The 19,543-nt window shown below is 39.3% G+C and overlaps 2 protein-coding genes across 4 annotated transcripts in view; both read right to left on the reverse strand.

Moving 5' to 3' along the window:
* Positions 1-105: 105 nt before the first annotated feature.
* Positions 106-9,543, reverse strand: ice2 (interactor of little elongator complex ELL subunit 2). Of its 2 annotated transcripts, none has more exons than XM_069708732.1 (15): positions 9,424-9,543; positions 7,649-7,750; positions 7,151-7,508; positions 6,945-7,064; positions 6,710-6,844; positions 6,402-6,518; positions 5,881-6,040; positions 5,045-5,226; positions 4,148-4,958; positions 3,891-4,060; positions 3,645-3,774; positions 2,315-2,396; positions 2,024-2,074; positions 1,190-1,433; positions 106-497 (listed from the first exon to the last, which is right to left on the reverse strand). In XM_069708732.1, exons 1-15 carry the CDS (start codon positions 9,435-9,437, stop codon positions 369-371), a joined length of 2,805 nt encoding a protein of 934 aa, XP_069564833.1. In that variant the 5' UTR covers positions 9,438-9,543; the 3' UTR covers positions 106-368. The 2 variants fall into 2 exon arrangements, with proteins under 2 accessions (XP_069564833.1, XP_069564832.1); XM_069708731.1 differs by having other exon boundaries at positions 4,148-4,961.
* Positions 9,544-16,247: 6,704 nt separating this feature from the next.
* Positions 16,248-19,543, reverse strand: part of roraa (RAR-related orphan receptor A, paralog a) — a 172,380-nt gene continuing 169,084 nt past the window's right edge. For both annotated transcript variants that reach the window (XM_069708658.1, XM_069708659.1), the window contains 3 exons: positions 18,696-18,806; positions 18,377-18,489; positions 16,248-17,963 (listed from right to left, as the gene is read on the reverse strand). In XM_069708658.1, coding sequence (XP_069564759.1) covers positions 17,799-17,963; positions 18,377-18,489; positions 18,696-18,806 — 389 coding nt within the window. In that variant the 3' untranslated portion in view covers positions 16,248-17,798. The remainder of the gene's footprint in view (positions 17,964-18,376; positions 18,490-18,695; positions 18,807-19,543) is intronic.

Here is a 19,543-nt window from a genome sequence, read left to right on the forward strand (position 1 = left end):
TTTACAAAGTGACTGCAGCTCTGTGCCTTCAGGAGATTTTCAAGATGGTGTCTAATCCTGATTTCACACAGTCCAGATGTTACAGACAGTTACCACACGCCCATATGAACATTCAACGTTTATTGTTGCTTTATACAAAAATAGCCCTGAACAAAATTTAAACATGAAGTACTGAGTGTGTTTTGTTTAGGCGCTTCAGCATTCACATCGATATTTAAGGACAATACACAACATAAAATCTTAAAACATTGGGGTTTCCTTTCATTTCATTTCCTTTGGAGTACAAGTCAAGTCCTCCCCCTGACTTAACTAACCAATGACATGAAACAATAAGACTGACATGGAGTTAAATCTGTTGATAAAAGATATTAAACCGACTTCTGAATTAGCTTTTTTAAATATCTGTTGCGCTTGGCCGCACGTTTTTTCTTCTTCTTCTTCGCGTTGCCTTGTGCATCCAAGTTGTTCTTCTGCCCAGCTCCAGGGTGGTGAGACTCCTTGGTAGGACAGAAAAGGGTACAAATGTTCTACATTAGTATTTCTGACACTAAAATCAAGTGGCATCACACACAATACGCCGAAACAATATTTTGTTCTTCATTCTCAGAAGTACAACCGTCAGTGGCAAGTGTTGACAATTCAAATGCCCAGCTGAAAACTGGTTGTTATTCGGAGTCCTTTCCTCTGCTGAATGACAACTTAAAGGTGTGTTAACGTCTTCACTATGTTGACTTTTCAGGCATCCAACGAATGTCTCGGACCATACAACAATAAATCTTGCTGAGCTGCTGCCAATATTGGTATGTTCTCTATTGTCTCAGTTTTGGTTTGTTCAGCACAGCTATGCAGTGTTCCACTGGTTCAGTTTGTCTCATAAGAAAACAACCAGGCTTTGCACTAACCAACTTAGAGGAGAAAGAAATTCTTGAAAAGCCATGATAAATGAAAGCGTGTTTGTGTGGTGGTGTGTGTGTGTGTGTGTGTGTGTGTGTGTGTGTGTGTGTGTGTGTGTGTGTGTGTGTGTCTCAGTGGAGTGTGTGGACTTCCCAGACATTAACCAATTAACACTTCCAACAACCTTACATCATTGAAATTGCCAGTATTTGTCTAGCCATGACAGTCATTGTTGTGTTTTTTCACAATTCCCTCTATCAACACAGTAACTATGGCGACAAAATCTAATACACACCTGTGGGAGTGGTTTTGGTGGAAATGTGCAGGGAACCCGGCCGTGTTTTTGGTGGAAGGGCAGGAGCACAGCTGGATCAACAGGTATCCAGGGCACGGAGCCAGAGGTCGGGGGTTGTGGAACGGAGCTGTGGACCTGCTGTAGGTTGTATGCTCCCCGACTCGCATTTCCATTAGCTGCTTTTAATAAGGTCACAAAAGGTTCCCCTGCTTTGTGCACAATCAGGTATTGTCCTTCGCCCAACCTACAACACCAAATGAAGTCACTGAGGGCGTGCTAAAGTCAGAACCCACACAAACATGTAGCACTGCAAGGAGGTCTCGTTTCCTGCCTGAGCAACATCAGCCTTGAGAAAGCAGAAGGTGATGCATCTATTGTGTCGTTGAGTAATCGATTGTGTAATTCTCCAACACAAATATGAAAGCTGACTGATGTCATATTTTCAGACCGAGGTTAAAAAACAAAACAAAACAAAAAAAACAGAACTGTACAGCTTGAACGCAGCTTCAACACAGATGTGTACAGATAATTCATCTCCAGATATTCTGCAACTAAACAACTGATTTTAAGTAAAAGACCTGATGTTAAATCAAATGTTGACACTTTTTTACACATTAACAGTGTGTTTGCATCACCAATTCATTTAAAGCTGCCGCATTAAAGCAAAAGATTCAAACCTCACCTAAACAAACATTCTTTCTGCACAAGTAACTTCATTAACAATCTTACAAGTTATTACGTTTGCGATAAAAAGGAGAGGAATGAGTGTGGGAGAGGCTCAGCACTTCTAATCTACAAACATAACTAAGACCATGAATGTCTGCAACAACTTACCCACTTAGCTTTTTCAGTAGGTGGTGCAGTATATTCAGCGACTTGGAAAGCCTGTGGATGGAAAAGAGACATCACCAAGTTTCAGTCAGCCTACTTTGGTTGGGATCAAAATTTCAACAGAATCTCTTGACGACCAAAACAGGTGATGGCAGCTACCGCTGATGAAAAGGCCTAGAGTTTTGATAAACTGAATGTCAAAACGACAACAATTACATCTTAAGTAACATAATCGTTATGAAGCGATTAGGCTAATCCAATCCACCCGCAAAGTGCTGTTCTGTCAACACTCACTTGAACCCACAGATGTTCTGCTTCCAGTCGTCAGGCAGCTTTCTCACACGAGCTACTTTTGATGTGTGCGCATTGATGTGAGCTACAGAGTCAGAGAGGGAGGGTGAAGATACAGAGGGAAAACAACAAGAGCCGGTGAGCGTGCACGTCAAGAGCTTCACTCCATCATCCACGCCATTCCGAGAGCTTGCAAAGTCATTTTGTGTATGGTGGTTTGCCAACATGGTCACGAGCTTGAGTCGGTGGAGAGAAAAGCTTGTTGGTCCTCTCTGCTTTCCTGCCTCCCACTCCAGCTGGTTAGGTCTCCTTATTTCAACAGTGCCTCCCTTCAATTATGGAGTGTTTTAGAGCTGGCAGCCACAGCCGTAAATACACAATTGGGGAATGCCACATGATAAACCACATGATGAACTACGTCCCACTAAACAAAGAGGGAAGTCTTTTTTTTTCAGTCTTGTTGCTTAATGTCCTTAACTGGGAGATATTCTATATTTTTTCTATAGCTGAAATATGATCACCCTTTCCTGCCTGGCTGTTCCTTTTCATAGAATACTAAACTAACACGAGCACGTTGTTCATTTTTGTTTTTTAAATTGAAAGATTCTCTTTAAAAAAAAACAACCTTAAAAACAAAATCAAGGGTCTCGGGTCCCTCATACAGGCTTATACCCACCTCTTTAGCAAGGCTATATTTACAGCAGTGAAGTTGAACATGAGAAAACATTAAACTGTATGTCAACAACAGAAAAGGACGGTGAAGATGTATAACTTATAAAACTTTCTTTTTGAAAGTCTACCCATTAGGGAGAAGAAAAAAAAAAACATCCATATGGAGGGACAGACAAAGCCTGCATAAGTAAACAAGTCAGAAAACCTAGTTCAGACAGGTAAGCAGCACATGCTCACTGACAATATGCATTAAGGGAATAGAATTGAGGATAAAAACAACATTTAGCTGAGCTGTGCACATGGCATTCTTAGTAATTCCCCACAATCAGATGTGGCTGTAGTTATGGCAACAGAGTAAACTTTGCCACTACACAGCAGGGTAATGACTCATCCAAAGACTATTCCGCTGGTTTGTGGGGGGATCTGCCTTGTGGACTCTACTAAACTCAGTGAGGGCAAGAAACAAGAAACAAACTTTTTTTTTTAAGTTCCATGAATGTTACTTTGACTATATTCTCTTGGCACCTATGTTGAAAAATGAAAGGTGATGAGGCTACTCCTATAACCTTATATTGAGAGCAATTTGGGGCACAGTGCTGCTTTGATTTGAACACAATTCACAAAGAAAAGGATTGCAGGTAACAGTGATTAAAAACTTTACCTATGTAAGGTACTGTGCTGGAGTGGAGCAGTGTCTCTGTCCACAGCTGGCATACCTCACTGCTTGTTAGACACTCAACACCATAAGTCAACTGGTACTCCAGCTTGGGCAAGACTTGAACTGGCACAAACTATTAAAGCAGAGCACAATGGACATAAATAACTGTTGCATATCATTTTTATACAATAATATATGACGTAAAACTCTTTGAAACCCCTGGAGGATGTAATGTAGGAGCATGTTTACCTGGTTTTCACCGTTGCCCACTCTTCTTGTATGGGTCAGTAAGACAGAGCTGCGCACCATAAGCAGCAGTTCCTGCAGACTGTAAAGCTTATAGATCAGGTTGCCCTCTGCTGGAGCCTCGTAATCCTGTTCATCTTCAGCACTGGCCTGCAGGTCTTGCGAGAGTATTTCTGAGTGGGGGTTAAAAGGACATTGCGTATTAATCAAGTCATACAGACACAAATCAATCCATGAAATGATTATCAATTGACACTAACTTTTGTGCTCTGTGGTTTTAATGCTGACAGGATGACAGGAGGATTCGTGAGGCGCAGCACAGGTCTCGCCATCCCCGTTCTGGTTTCTCTCCAAATATGAGGACACACAGGGTTTAACCAGGGATGTTGGATGAGAGGGAACTAAGGGTTCTGCACATCGGGTGGATGACTTAGTAGGGCATTTGGCTGTGTCACTGGCAGACTTGAACATGGCCGTCTGCATGCGCAGGATCTCGCCTAACTGGTCCCCGGGTACCTTTCCCCTATTGACTTGTCGCCTGCCCCTTGTAACTTTATTAGGGGAAGACGACTCTGAATTTACAGGGGTGGACTCGGAGGCAGGGGTAAGTGGGGGGTCGGAAGAGCATGTTGTGGTGTGAGGCTTGGTTTGTTTTGCAGTTGTTGCACTTGGAGACACAGAATCATCAATAACCAGCTTCTCATCATCCGAGTCTCCTGCAAACGGTAGGTCTTGATCACTTTCCTGGGCCGGGTCCTGTCTCATCGGTTCGGTGTTTGGTACAACAGCCTCACTCACAATTGGCTGAGGTGTCTCTGGTACGGGATCGTTGATGTATCTGTGTGAACTGCTGCTGGCACGCACAAGATGTCCACTGTCCTCTTTAGTCTCACTTAAAAAGGGGAGACTTGTGGCCGTCTTACTTTTAATACATCCATCCGTCTCATTCTGTATTTTTGGAATCATGGAGGTTTTAGTGTCTGTTGTCTCCCCAAATGTCTCCAGGTCAGTGAGGTCCACGTCAAAGTCAAGACCAGTGTTTTCAAATGACACACAATTTCTCCTTGAGCTCTTCTGATTCAGAAACAAAAGAGAAAGAATGAGACCAGATATACAATACGATACATACAACTACTACTATTTGCATGTCAACATACCGATGAGAGCTGCTGCTCATTCGTAGGAAGCTCGGTCATCACATGGAACACATTTCTAGTATTATTTTTCATGATGGAGAGCTTCAAACTCTCCTCGTGGTAGATATGACTCCTCTCTCTGACTGTCATTTCAGTCTTTAGGAGGGGTGAGTCTATGTACACAGTCTTCCTCTGAATACTGGCTGTAAAGAAGACATAGAAGATAAAAGACGATGTGAAACAGTACCACCATGAGGCCACTCTCTATTAAAACTGTATCAGATGATGTTACCGTTACATGCTGTATATATTTCACAAAAATAATCAGATATGTCTCAGCGATCAAGCAAAATCAGAAGCAACTTCAGTATATGCACTGCAAATGGTAGGTGTAAAACTATTAATCTTGTGTTGTATGTATTGATTCTTGTCTACGAATCAATGCATTTAAACATCTATTAAACAAGCTAAAACTATAAGGTTACATTCTTTGTTGATGCTTTCAAAATCCAAATCTACAAATCTAATGAGAAAAACCAGCAGTTAACCGTCTAAAATCCAATCAAGCACACAGTTAACATAAAAAAAATATGTTTTTGTTTATACAAATCTCACTGTACTGCACACTACTGTTTCTAATCCGTCTTCTTCTTTTGTATTACTGTGGTCATATGAACCAGAGGTCTCCATTTACCAACACCTGTTTCAGACAGGATGAAAAAGGGTGACACTGTGTGCCTCTTTTTGGCATGGTAGCTATATTAAGCATTTTACATATTGGAAGCAAATGTTAAATGGGCTACGATTAAGCCAACTTCCATCACGACAGTCTGAGCGGCCAACTGATGACGATGTACCTTTTCCTGGGTTTACTTTTACCCAAACAGGCAGCTCCCATTGCTCCCTGAAGTCAGGGCCGTGGTTGTCCAGCAGCCTAACCAAGGCATCTCGAGTCAGACACACATGAGGCTCATAGAGAGCACACAGCTTCTCGGCATTCCCATCACTGCTGATTGTCTGGAGAGAAAAAGAGGAAAGGGTCATGCTACCAGAACATCTGTTGCATCAGTCAAACAAATACTAGTGGATACACAACTGTGTACAACTAAATGGACTTTGATAGTACTGTATGCGTGTGTGTGTGTGTGCGCGTGTGTGCGTGTGTGACCTGCTATCTTTCAAAAAAGACAATTAGCGCTGGCATTGCTGAGCAAGACATGAACACCCTCTGGTGTCTTTTGTGAAAATTGCAAGAGCTGAAATGGAGTTACAATAGACCTGCGGTCATGAATCCCATTCTAGCAGTAAAACATCTCTGTGACTTAATTTATTGGAGCAATTAAAAAAAAAAAAAAAAAAAAGTGAGACAATTGCTTACAGCGTGCATGTCCTTAGCTTTTTTAGCTGGGGGATTCTCTGATGAAACACTCTGATAATCCGATGCAAGCTGTGCATCAGCAGGCAATATCTTGTGTTCTGTAACAGTCACATCGCCCTGGAGAAATAAAGGGTACAAATATGGAAATGAAGGAAGTAAATCAACACTAAAAAGACTGACTTTGCAACTCAACACTTGAAAGGGAGTATTAAAAAACTGGACAATGACATTTCTGAAAAAATGTAAGAATATGAAGTGGTAATCCTACACTTCTTGGATAAGAACAGCACTTCAAAAAAGAACATTACCATGATGAGCAGCTGTTTTTCAAAGGTCAACGCTAGCCCCGGATTGAATGTTCCCCCTGTCAAACTGGTCATCTCATGGATCTGATACAGCTGAGGAAGCATCTTAATGCACTCTAAACAGACCTCGAAGAAATCCTGAAAAACACATTTGGGCTCAATTACTTATGGACACAAACCACTCACAGCTGACGCCAGATGAAATCCTGGTGGTGGCCGTCTTACTTTTCACACATACCTCTGAATATTGCATAGCTCCTTGCGATATGAAGCTGTAGTCGGCAGCACATATTTGAGCCACGTCTTGCAGGTATTTCATGAACAGCATCACTTCATTGTCCACTCGTGTCTTTAAGCTCTGAAATATTAACACAGATGATGTGAAACGGCAGTGCAACTACAACTAACAGGAGTAAAATACCATTAAGGAGCAAATTCTGGTACCTGAGGAGGAAACCTGTTTTTCTTATTCGTCACAATGTCAACATACATCTTCTGTTCTTTGCTGGAAAGGTTGGACATGTAGGGGAAAGGCAGTCTGGGTTCAGGATATGGAGCATTGGCATCACTCTTAAGCTGCTTCTTTTTTGTTCTTGATCGTTTGGTGTCTTTGCAGTCTTCTGTGCTTTCAGCCGCATTGGCTGCACAAGGATCATCACTATCACAGCTCTGCTGGCTGGACACTTGGCTGCTGATGCAACTGTTGTCTTTAAAGTGTGCAGCCTCTTCTATGGAAGAAAGGCAGGAGGCTTTTGCAGCCCCAACATCACAGTCCTGTTTTATGGTGGAATTCTCCACAGGACTTGGAGAAGGAGAAATAAAAATCAAGGGAAATGTGTCAAATAAACACTCACTGGTTAGCCTTTAATAACACAGTGGAAATGCACCTGAACTTATATATTTTTTTTATGTATTATTTCAAATATCAATTTAATGACATACCTGTGGAGAAAGTTCCATAGTTCTCTGATATTAGGTGCAAGGGAATATTTGTCATAGAGGTCTCTGGTAAAGAAAGGAACTTCAGGGACGGGATCGTCCTCCCTTAAATTAAACGAAGAAAGTAACATTTTTTAGAGCGCCTCGTCTTTACATTGGGAAGGATTTACATTGTTTTTTGCATGCAAAAACTTAGCTGGGGTGTCCAAGTTGCTGTTGTAGGATAGTGTGCACAATCAATTACTCTATATTATAGATGACTCAGGTGTACCTGCACTCTTTTCCATTTCCCAAAATATACCACTATTGAGTCGAGGTTTGTGTGAAAGCAAAAATATTTACATTAAGCTGTTAACTTCATTTAAAAGGTTTACTGTAAAAATGAATTACAGAATCCATCATAATAACTTGGTCTTAGCTCAACTTATCTCGCTAAGACCAAATAACTCATTCTGACAGCTACTTGGCATGATGTCATCAAAAGAGATTTCATCTAAAAAAGCCAAGCATGTCAGCTACTAAAACATGATCATTTCCAACAACAATGAATATTCAATATTTGATTTTCCAGAAGACACGAATAATACCACTTAACAGAAATAACATCATACAATAAAGATGTCCAGTGTCATATAATGTAAGGTTATATTACACTACAACATACAGCATATCTTCAACTTGTGTCTATATTATTACATCATTTACTAACCAAACACGCATTCATTATCACACCTGATAATAAAATGCATAAATGTGTCATCATACCGAACACACTGTTTAACACTGGATGAGCAGCAAGAAAGCAACCAGCCGTGGGTGAGAGGGAGAAATAAATCTGTATTTACTGGCAGCATTCATTTTGTGTTGACCGTTGCAATGTTACTTTTGTTGGCCTCTGATCATGCATCCTTTTTTTTGATCAACTCAAACTTAACATTGTTTGAAATAGCAAAGGCGGAAACAACACACCAAAAAAAAAAAAAAAAAAAAGTAACATTACTTGTTTTTGTGTTTTGTGATAATGCCAACTGTTATATTTTGATATATATGTTTTTTTGTATTATTATAACTAAATTTTCAATAATGGTATTCAATTATCAGCTAAACAGCATGAACCAATTAAACCTATTCATGCGTCCGGTACAACGCATGCAACTTCCCGTTGCAGCCTTCAAAATACCAGCTAACAAAACGTCGTTGTGATAATTTGTAATATTTGTCGAGTAAAATCACATCCACAATTAAACGAGGAGCGAGGATACATATCCCTGTGTTTATTTAACGCAATAAATAACATCACGTCAAGAAAAGCGACAAAAGTGCGACGTCTTCTCAAATCTGGCTTAAACCTTTCTAAAAAACTAAGTTACGTCGTCTAATCCGAACATATTTCTGTGACTTTGCAACAACAACAACAAAAAAACACTTCTTATTTAACTTTATTGGATTAAAAATCGTGTGTTAAATGTTGTTAATTTATCATTGACTTCCTGTTTTGTTGAGGCAGCGTGACTACCAGCTGTCCAGTTAGCCCTGTGCAGCCACGTTGGGTCCTCCCTGGTTTCAAACACGTCTTTGAGGGCGACGAGCAAAAGTCAACTAACACCACCGCAGGCGGACACTGAACGGGATTAAGTCCGATTAGGTGCACTTTTATTATACAAGTGGGAAAATGTTTGGTGAACGCAGTTAGCTGTGAGCCACGACACCACTGAGTGATCACGGGCACAAAACTAAAATATAAGGATTGTATCTTGTAGTAGTGAAATACTACTTACCATACCAGCTCCATTGTTGTTACTTTTGGTGGTGTGCAGGAATGACAACATTGAACCTACTGTAAATAAATATCTGGTGGTGTTACCGTGAGCGTTGCCGGTTTACACGTTTGACGGGCGTCATTCTTCTTCGTCTACCGAAATTATGCAGACATTAAAGCGCTTTGTGCACCTTGCTGCCCCCCTCCGGATATTACCGAGAATGGACCTTATTGAATATTTGGTCCATGAATTAGGTAATCTGCAACTCTGCTTTGGTGCTCCGCAGCCTTAATATCTACCACTGAAAGAGAAGTTCAACTTCACCCACCAGCAGCACCTGACTCTCCAGCTCACGTCTTAATTATTTTCAATTTCACTTCAGGGCGTTTAACATTAAAAAATAAATAAATAAATAAAAAAAAGTACCTCATAGCAGAACCTTGCAACATTACAGAGAGGAACCCAACAATTAAACAAGTCCCACATCTGTGATAGTTGGAAGTTTCTTGTTCCTTCACTGACTCGGACCCAATTTATGACCAGAGTCTACAGCCATCTCTATAGGCCTACTATATGAATAAAAGTAATCCCCATACTGTCTTCAGTTTCACTCTGAGGGTCTGTGAAATCTGACTAAACCTGGAGGTGTGAGTCACATTTCTAATACAGATACTGTTATGGAGATCTTACAATTTGCACGTCTCATGCACTAAACTTTGTGTGTATACACCATTGTTTTGGTGAGGTGGATGAAAATGTAACTAAAATCTAAAACTCCAGAGGTAATAGCTTTTGAGCATTATTTGTGCACAAGTATCTCAAAATGTTCTTTTTGGTTTTCTTATTATGAAAAGGCTGTCTTTTCCTTTGCACTAAGTTAATTATAAAATTCTTCACACATATTTTAAGGACATGATATTGATGGGTGCATATAGAAAAATAATTTAAAGGTCTTGCAAATTATTCCCCAATTTTGTCACATTGCAGTTCATAAACCCAAAATAGCAAATGCACTACACAGATAAATTAGATGAAAAATGTATATTCCTTGCAGGGAAATTGAATCATTCATTAAAAATATTTATTTTTTTCTGTAACAACGAATTTGCCGAGAATGATCTTTCACAGAAGTGTGTCTGAATTTCCAACCAACTCCAGATTTTAAATTTTTAATTACCACAGACTTCATTTCAATGACATAAATTGTTGGGTTGACTGTTTTGAGGGAGATATTTTAGACTTATTTTTTTGATTAATCCTGGTAGCAAGCACATTCATGTATGAATTTACAAATTGATATATGACATAACCACTAAAACTAGTTCTTACACACAATGATTATGCAGTTTATATGGCCAGCATTGGGTTAATACTAATAATAATGATATGTCTAGACATATACTGCAAAGGCATGCTTTTCTCTTTTTAGTTTGTCTTTAAAAATGTGCTATGTCTTTGTCCAGATTTTCATTACCAGATGCACATGTTTAGACCGAAGTCTTGACCTAATTTAACATAATCTGTTCATGTAGAAGTTTCAAGTGGAGTGATTAAATATTGTAGCACTAACACTTCGGCCTGATGAGATTATTACAGCTCAAAAACATGGTATTTGTTTAATTGAGCTAAAAAGCCAGTGCAGCTGGACACAGAGAGCGGACAACAGAGACAGATAAACAATCAGGAAAAAAAAGCCCATTACAAGCGGTAAATTTTATTATGGGATAACAGCACATAAAGCACATCTAAAATCGATGTGTCCAATGCACTTTTAATAAAGGTAATATTAAAGGTACAGTTTCTAAGTACAATATAACAACATTCATATTAGAATGAAAAGTATTTAAAAGACAACATTAAATTTCTTATTTTTCTTTACAGCCGTATTTACAAAATGAATCAAAATACTTATTTTCATATTTAAGAATCAGACAAGAAGGAGCAAAACTACGTTTGTGAATAGACTACCTGCTAAAGAGAGTTCAAAAGAGCTGGATAAAAAGGTACATGATCATCTGTCCCCATTTAACATCAGTAGCAAATGTGTGACTTAGAAATTTGTGACAACCACACACTAGTTTCAGCTTCCCCACCATTTGTACTGCTTTTGCATGGGAAAAGAATCCACCCCTGCTCCACCCACCCTTCATGTTAAGTTACCCCAACAGACTGAGGGCACATTGAACACAGAACATTAAAGAAATCCAAATGTGTTGTATGCCTGTTTTACACACATACAAATACTTAATATACAATGCATTAGTAAATCTTTTCTTCTCAGTGAAATAAAAACGTTGATAGGACATCAACAGAAGATGAAAAAGTGTGGATTTTCTCTTAGTTTTTGCTTAATTAGGAAAAAAAACCAATGTGCAGGTGAACTTTTCCATAATATTATCCGCAAGCATTTATTGACCATTTGGGATTGACATGAAACAAACTTCCCAGTTCCTGAAACAAGGTAAGGGGTGACATGTACACTCTAAAACGGACCATCTATACATTGAAACCCTTCAACATAGCGCATCAACCCACGTGGAAATGATTAAAAACACATCTGAAAAACATTTTAAGCTTGTGAGAGTGAGAATTCATCCTCGTACAAAATACATTGTCACTTCAGTACACGTTTGGAAAACCACAAAAAAAAAAGACAATCAAAACCATGTATGCATTTTGTTACACCGAGAGGCACTCAGTGTGATACGCTGTGTATTATTGCAAGCATATTCTTACTGATAATTGCTACAGAGTAGAGAGAAAAGGTCAACTTTGTCTTCGAATGGCAATCCTGTCATGTACATTTTTAACACTTCATGTGGTGCAAAAGATTTATGCCACTGGTCTGAAGAAACCGCCGTTTCAGGATAATCTAAAATGGGGAATAACAAAAAGCATACCAAGGCTCTGTTTCATGAAATCCAAGCACCACTTCCCTGCATCAGGTGAAGAACAATGCAGACACAGGAGGTAAATAGTTAGTATCTTAAAACCTGACAAACTACAGCCTCAGTGAGTGGTTTTTACAATCAAACAAAGAAAAAAAGAACACAATACTGCTGTTTCAGTTTGAATATTATAATTTGTCCACAAACCAGAAGAGCAACCTTAAATAGCTTGTTAATTAGCAGATACTAGCTTTGCTATAAGTCAGAAGGAAATAAGTGCCTTATCCCAGGACTAGCACACTGATACAGGTACTGGCTGGGTAATTTTTTTTTTTACCAACTATCATTTTCATTATCATTATTATTTATTGAGTCCTAATATCAATAATACATTAATATCCAATGAAATGAATGAACTAATAGGGCGGCCAGGCTTAGGAATCAATACTTGGTTCACAAAATTAACTTACCTAGCACCACACATCAGGGCAACACAAAATAAATGTCAGCACACCCTATCTCTATTAAACTAATTCTAAAAGAGGGAAGCAAAGTAGAAAGAGTTTTATCGTACAATGTGATGTAATTGATAAACAGATAAATATTTTCACTGGGTAGGCCTTAGTAGCAGTATTTTCCTCTTACCTATACAGACAGAAGTTACAAAGCTACCTTTATACATGTGATCAATAGTAACATTAAATATGGTGAATAAACAGCTGAGAATGAGGGAGAGAGTGAGAAAATAAGATATACAGCATACAGGCCATGTCAAGTTCTTCGTTCTCCACCTGGGAACAGAACCGGTCAAATATACAGATGGAACATAAAAACATCCACAAAATCAACACAAAATAAAACAAAACCAAATAGTGATAAATAAGAAGTGTATTTACATGCAGATGTTCAAAGACTATTATGCACAAAAGAATGAAAAATAATACACAGACATATATTATTGCTTGACATTCGATTATGGCTAAAAGTTGCTTTTCATATTTTTTTTTTTTTACTATATTCCTTACATGTAATTTTAATCATAAATTCTTATCACCTGTGCTTTGGAGAATGAGTTCTGTCAAAATGTGATGACTGACTCATAATTCTGGGGAACACACTGGCAACTTTAAGCGTGACATAACGCCGATCTTCACAATTTATGGTCAAGAAGACTCATGTTCCCAATTTGCTGTCCAGAATTTAAGTCAGGTCATTTCAGCTCTGGCTGCGGCCTAGCTGGCCGAACTGATAGCAACACATGTTTTCACCGTCAATCTGGTTGCTTTACAGCATCCTGGAGACCGATGAATTGTTGAAGGCATTATGTCATGCTTTTAAAACCTACAGCTATTATGGATGGATCAAGCTCAGCATTTCCCAAATCCTTTTCATTTAAAAAAAGAAAAGAAAAAAAAGTCCCAAATAAAAACCAAAACCTGCTCGTCCAGATCACCCTGTTCCTCTGTAATTATTAAAGCCTTGTCTGGGTTTTTTTTTTTATTCACACATTGTGAGAACAAACACATACACACATACATACACATACACACACACACGCACACACGCGCACACACATACTATTGCTTTTTACACACGGACAACAGAGCAGAGACAGAAGGACCAGCACATTTTACTGTATACTATACACTGATTGAATAGCACACGTAGCATCAATCCCTTACTTAAATTGGGATATCTCAAATGAGAATACACAGAAGGACATCACTTTACTTAACGCCTGCATGAAGGCGTAGTTTATAGTTAGACACAAGTGTCCATGTGTTTGATGGCCATTTTCTGCAATCCTGCCACTATTTCAACCATGTACGTAAGAGGATGAAAATAAAGTGATGGGGTTTTATTACTTTTTGTTGCACGCTGTGAGTAAACATTATAAAATTGGAGTCAGCTGTAGGAATAAAGTCAATTCAAAAGGATGATGACTGCACTGTAGAGACCCGTAATTGTAACACAAGGCATATTGCTTGTTAAATCTTGTAGAACACATTACAAGCCACTCAACTATTGAGACTTTAATGAAAAAAAAAAAACTGAACACATTTTCACTTTTGACAAAAGAACCATTTTGGTGGTAGACCTTAGCTGACCACATTAGACAAAATACTGAATTGTTTATGTGACTATCAAGTAATATTACAACACCTTAAGAAAAGTGAATAACCAAAAATTTTGCAGATAATTAACAGGATATCAGCCAAATCCCCATTTCTTCATTTTCTGAACAGGAAGTGCTATACTACATGTTCAGTGTGCTATATGCCAAAAAAAAGTTCAGCCAAGCTCCTCTCGTCAGTGGAGCGCTTTCAAGAGATTTTAAAAATCTCATGAATTCACAAAAAGAGCTAATCAAATGCTCTGCGACTCCAGAGGAAAGCGAGCTGCTTCTTCGGTCTACCTGTTACCTCCCTGAGCGTTCACACCTCATCCTCTTCGCTGCTCTTGCCGGGCCACTGGGCCTCTCAACCTGGATTGTCTAGCAGTGTTCCAGACTGGGTTTCTTTTGTTTTGAGACTGAGGTTTACTAGTCGTAGAGGGCTTGTGCATATCCAAATCGTATTGGATCATAACAGAGATTATTACTCAGGTACAGCATATCTACTACAACCCAAACACAACGGATTAAGTATTGCATAAGAATATTTGGTTTTCTAACAAAGAGGGTTATCACTTGTAAAGACCCTGATGACACCATTTGAAACCAAAACTGATTTTTGTGTGACAGAAATATGCTGCTTACTGAAAAACTGCCGTTTGTAAAAGTGATGGGGTTTGTTGTTTTTACAAATGAGATATATATAGATTTTTTAATTTTTTTTTAACTCGACTTGGCTGGAGGCCCCTTATGGACATCAAAAATGTAAAATTCGGATCAACTCAGTGATGAATTTTCAAATCTTAAGTTCAACCACTTCTCATGGAACATCCCTGAAAAAAAAAATAAAAAAAAAATACTAAACTAAACCTAATGAATACAAACAAATGTCCTCTCAAACAGAAAGCACAAAAGAAACTCTTCCCTGAGGGGTGACAGCACGAGGCATTAACGCCTCATACAAATTGCACGGCAGAGGAATGATAGTGTGCAAACAGAAAACAAAAGACAAACAACTGGATTCTATGTTACAGTCTGTGACAGATGTGTTAACATGCTTTGTTGGGTTTCTAAAGGGATATCATTTTTTTCTTTCTTTTTTGTTCCTTTCTTTTTTTTCTCTTTTGAAAGATATTTCTAGAAGCCGCTACTGAGATTGTTGGAATGTCTTAGGAATCCATTCTACATTAAAGACGAGTAGACTGGAAAGCGGAAGCAACGACTACTGTTTGGCACATCCAGGGTTTTTTCTACCACTTTACTACCACACTGACAAGAAAGACACACTCAACAAAACAGAAGCACAACAACAAAGCATTCTGAAAATAGCACTTGTCCTACCATTTTTATGTTTCTTCCCTAATCATACAAACAACAGCTAATCTAATTATTGCAGGAATATAGTTAAGTGCTACCTGACATCTTTTTCTCTCCCTCATTCTCTTTCATGGGTTTATTAACCAAAACAAGTTACAAAAATAGAAGCTTTACTACCAGACAAGGCTTTGAATATTCACTTTCCCTTCACTGTTTCTTCTGTGTCCTGTTATGGCGTTGCTGGGCTGAGGCTGAGGTGAGAAGGCAGATAAAGTCACTCTTAAACAACAACAAAAAACACTCAAAACATTTTGACAGAGGCTCATAAATGTGCTTTCAGCTTAGGCCCTGCATTCCTGTCATTAGACTGTTAACTTGCTTGTTGTATCTTTATCTTCCACTAGATGGAACAGTTGGATTACAGTTTGTGTGTGATTTTTTTTTTGCCCCAGTCCAACCACATGGTATTCAGTGTTATTTATTAGACTTGGCTGGATTAATGTTTCTTTTTTTTCTTGTTTTCATGTGCAGTTTTTCACAGTAAAAAGAGAACCAAACATTTAGAAATTAATATTAAGAATTATGAAAGTGCTGTAAGTGTGCTGCAAATGTCTCAACATAGGATACCTCGGTTTTCTTGAATTTTAAAAACAAAAAAACAAAGCTATGATATTCAGACCTGTTTAGAACAAGGACTGTAACACATCCGCAAGGTTTGTTGGTTGCTATTTGGTGTGCGCGTGCTCACCGAGCGAAGTATCAGAGCTACATTTTGACAGGTGTCACTCTGGCATTTGTTGAGGAAACAGGTGATTGAGTGTCTTTAACGTGCCTTCTCATCCATACCTCTTTGTTCACCAACCAGCAGCCACGCCAGCCATCCTAACAGACATCCTGAACACTTCCAGACCAGTATCATCTGCAGTTCCCAAAACCTACCTCTGTGACCATGATTCAACTTGTATTTCTTGTGCACATGCAACACATCACTAGGTAAATATACAAGTCTTAAATTAAAGAAAGGTGTAAATAAAAGTGCCTTATCAATTCAACAATTAAGAATGGTCTAACTACTAATATCATACATGTTATTTAAAATAGATTCTATAAACATTACTTTTTTCTGTATAGTAAGTACTTATGACCATATACCCTGTAGTACATTATAAAACAGGTGGAATGGACCCTTTTCATTGTGTTGGTGCCCTGTGCTTCTCCAGGGTACCTGTCCAGAGAAGGATTAATAGCAGATGGCCTTACATGATTTCACTATGCAACAATGGTGGATGGAGTCTTTGACAGCTAAATTCATTGCGTTTTCATTAGAATTACCAGAATTCTAGGTTTCTTTTTTTTTCTTTAATTTCTTTTAAACGATTGTCCGTAGAGAGGTGCCGATTGCATCACCATGCCAACCTCAACCTCCCTCAAAGTCGCTGTGAGTTTTCATTCCAAGCACTGTGTCCAAAAAATACGACTGAACACAAGAGAAAAGATGGCTGAACTTGACCGAAATGTGCGCATTTATCAGTTATTTATTTGAGTTTGGGGATATAGTGCATGAAGGTAATCGGCTTGACTATGAAAATAGTAAAACCATTTTGGGAGTTTAATCATGGAAATAATTCTAATGTTGTCATCTTCTCACTGAGGAGGTCTTTAGCTATTTTTCAAAAGCATCTCAATAATTGTTTTTATAATTACAAGTCAGATGCACAGAAAAATCCTGATAATGGTGAAAAAATGAATAGTGGTGAAAATGAAAATAGAGGTGAATCATATGTTCTGTATTAGAAAAGCGCATAAGAGGGTCAAGTTCAACCAAAAATAAATGATTTGTTCCTCTCTCCTCTTCATGTCCCGTGTGGTGTGGGGTTCCACGTCTTCCAAAGAGAACTAAATTCAATATAGTAAACCTTGACAATCAACTCCCTAAGCCCTCCCCTCCAATGTAAAAGAAGAAGTTGAACAGCGTGCCATCTGTCCGCTCTGGTTTGTGCAGGGCACCAGTAAAGTGTCTCAGATTCCTCCTCCACATTCCCCTACGGTGGGCACACTGGCACCTGGCAGGGCTGCTACCCGTCAACGGGCATGGACTGCTCAAAGTCTGATCCAAACAGCTCCTTGTATAAGGGGGGGAAGTGGGCACGCACAATGTCTGGGTATATTGCTTTGAAAGCTGTAAGCTTCTCTGTATGCCTACTGCACAGCGCTCGCAGTGTCGACACTTTGCATATCAACTGTGGAGAGAGAGGAGACAGGCTGTTTAGATTCACAGGGAGGCAAGGACATGGAGCAATGGTAGTGAAAAACATTCCTCCCTACAGTGTATTCCATCTCACACAGGGGCAAACAGACTTGTAAATATTGAGACAAGCGCTCAGGCACAAGGAAAACTTGACACTTTATATTAAGGAGCTGGTGCAATTGATAAATTGCCACTTCTCTACTGATAAAAAGGCAGTTCATGTTGCATTATGAATGTTTCCCCTGAAATCTGTGTTCATTTAATCTAATACACTAAAAGTGGTTTATGGCCTGTGGATAAAGATCCGAAAGAGTGGGAGATTACACTGCTACAGCACTACAGCTTGCTTAGCGGACAGCTACTTTCATGGATAATGGATGGAGTGTGCGCTGCATTGCACTGTACCTTTGTAAGTATACCGTCCTCTCTGTGGTTCTTCTGCAGGACATGCTGGAGGGCCAGTTGGATTTTCTGCTGGAGTTTCTCCACCTTCACTTTCTCCTGGAGCCAGGACCGGTCTGGAGGGTAAATTATCACAACTTTTTGTTACTGTGAACAACATGTGGGCCCACTAAGATTCAACATGGCTCATATGAGAAGTAAGGATGCAAAGCCAATAATATGATATTAATTGTTTAGAGAAAAACAGGAGGGCAACCGTGTTCACTGTTGTGGTGAATGCATGTCTGCCTCACTTTTTCTTCGCACTATGAATGACACCTACCAGCAGACATCAACACAAAGGCGGAGAACAGGGCGATCTCATCCTCAGACAGGTGCATAGAACACAAGTTTTTCCCAAACTCGAAGACGGAGCTGATCAAGTCGTCACAGCCTGCCACAGCAAAGGACAGAGAGAGGGGGCTTAGGATGAGGAAGACCAAAGAACAACATTCACTCTTGATCTTTATTGGGAGAGAGGCACATAGGGCGGGGAGAGGAAGGGGAAGGAATGAAAAAGAGCGGCATGCTGACAGCACATGGGAGCGTCTTAAGCAGAACAGGCAATGCTTTTACTGAGTTTTGCCTCCCAGACGAGTCACTTTTGGCAGTTGGGTGGTGTTATGCAAGCCAAAATGAGGTCACTATTGAGGCTTTTAGTTAAATCAATTATCGGGAATAGAGAGAGACAGGCGGATGCCACCGCAGCTCGGGAAGCCAATCATTCTGCCTTCACTGCCGCAGAGCCCTCTGCACAGACCTCACAGGACACTGGGACAGATGCACATGCTCACTCATATAGCAACACGGAGTGTTATGGGGAATGGTAAACTCGCACTAAAAAACAGCAGTCTGTATTTTTACTGCCACTATGGGACACATTTACCTTTTTTTTTTTTTCAAAAGGTAGTTGGAAAAAAAAAATCCATGGTGGTAAATCTTTGTAATAATATGGCAGTCAAACACGAATGCTATTTGCTTTCGCCCGAGATGTTTTATGTCAGACTATCAATGATAGTTTTGATAGCACTCTCCCTAAAGACACTCCGTCTGGCTTTATTTATTCCACAGTTACAGGAGCCATATGCAGCAGAGCCTCACTAACATCTCTGTTGTACCATAAATAACCGT

Source organism: Brachyistius frenatus, unplaced genomic scaffold (genome assembly GCF_029030835.1).
Source record: "Brachyistius frenatus isolate BFR_SWC_R1_liver_20210118 unplaced genomic scaffold, ASM2903083v1 Contig_77, whole genome shotgun sequence".
NCBI lineage: Eukaryota > Metazoa > Chordata > Actinopteri > Embiotocidae > Brachyistius > Brachyistius frenatus.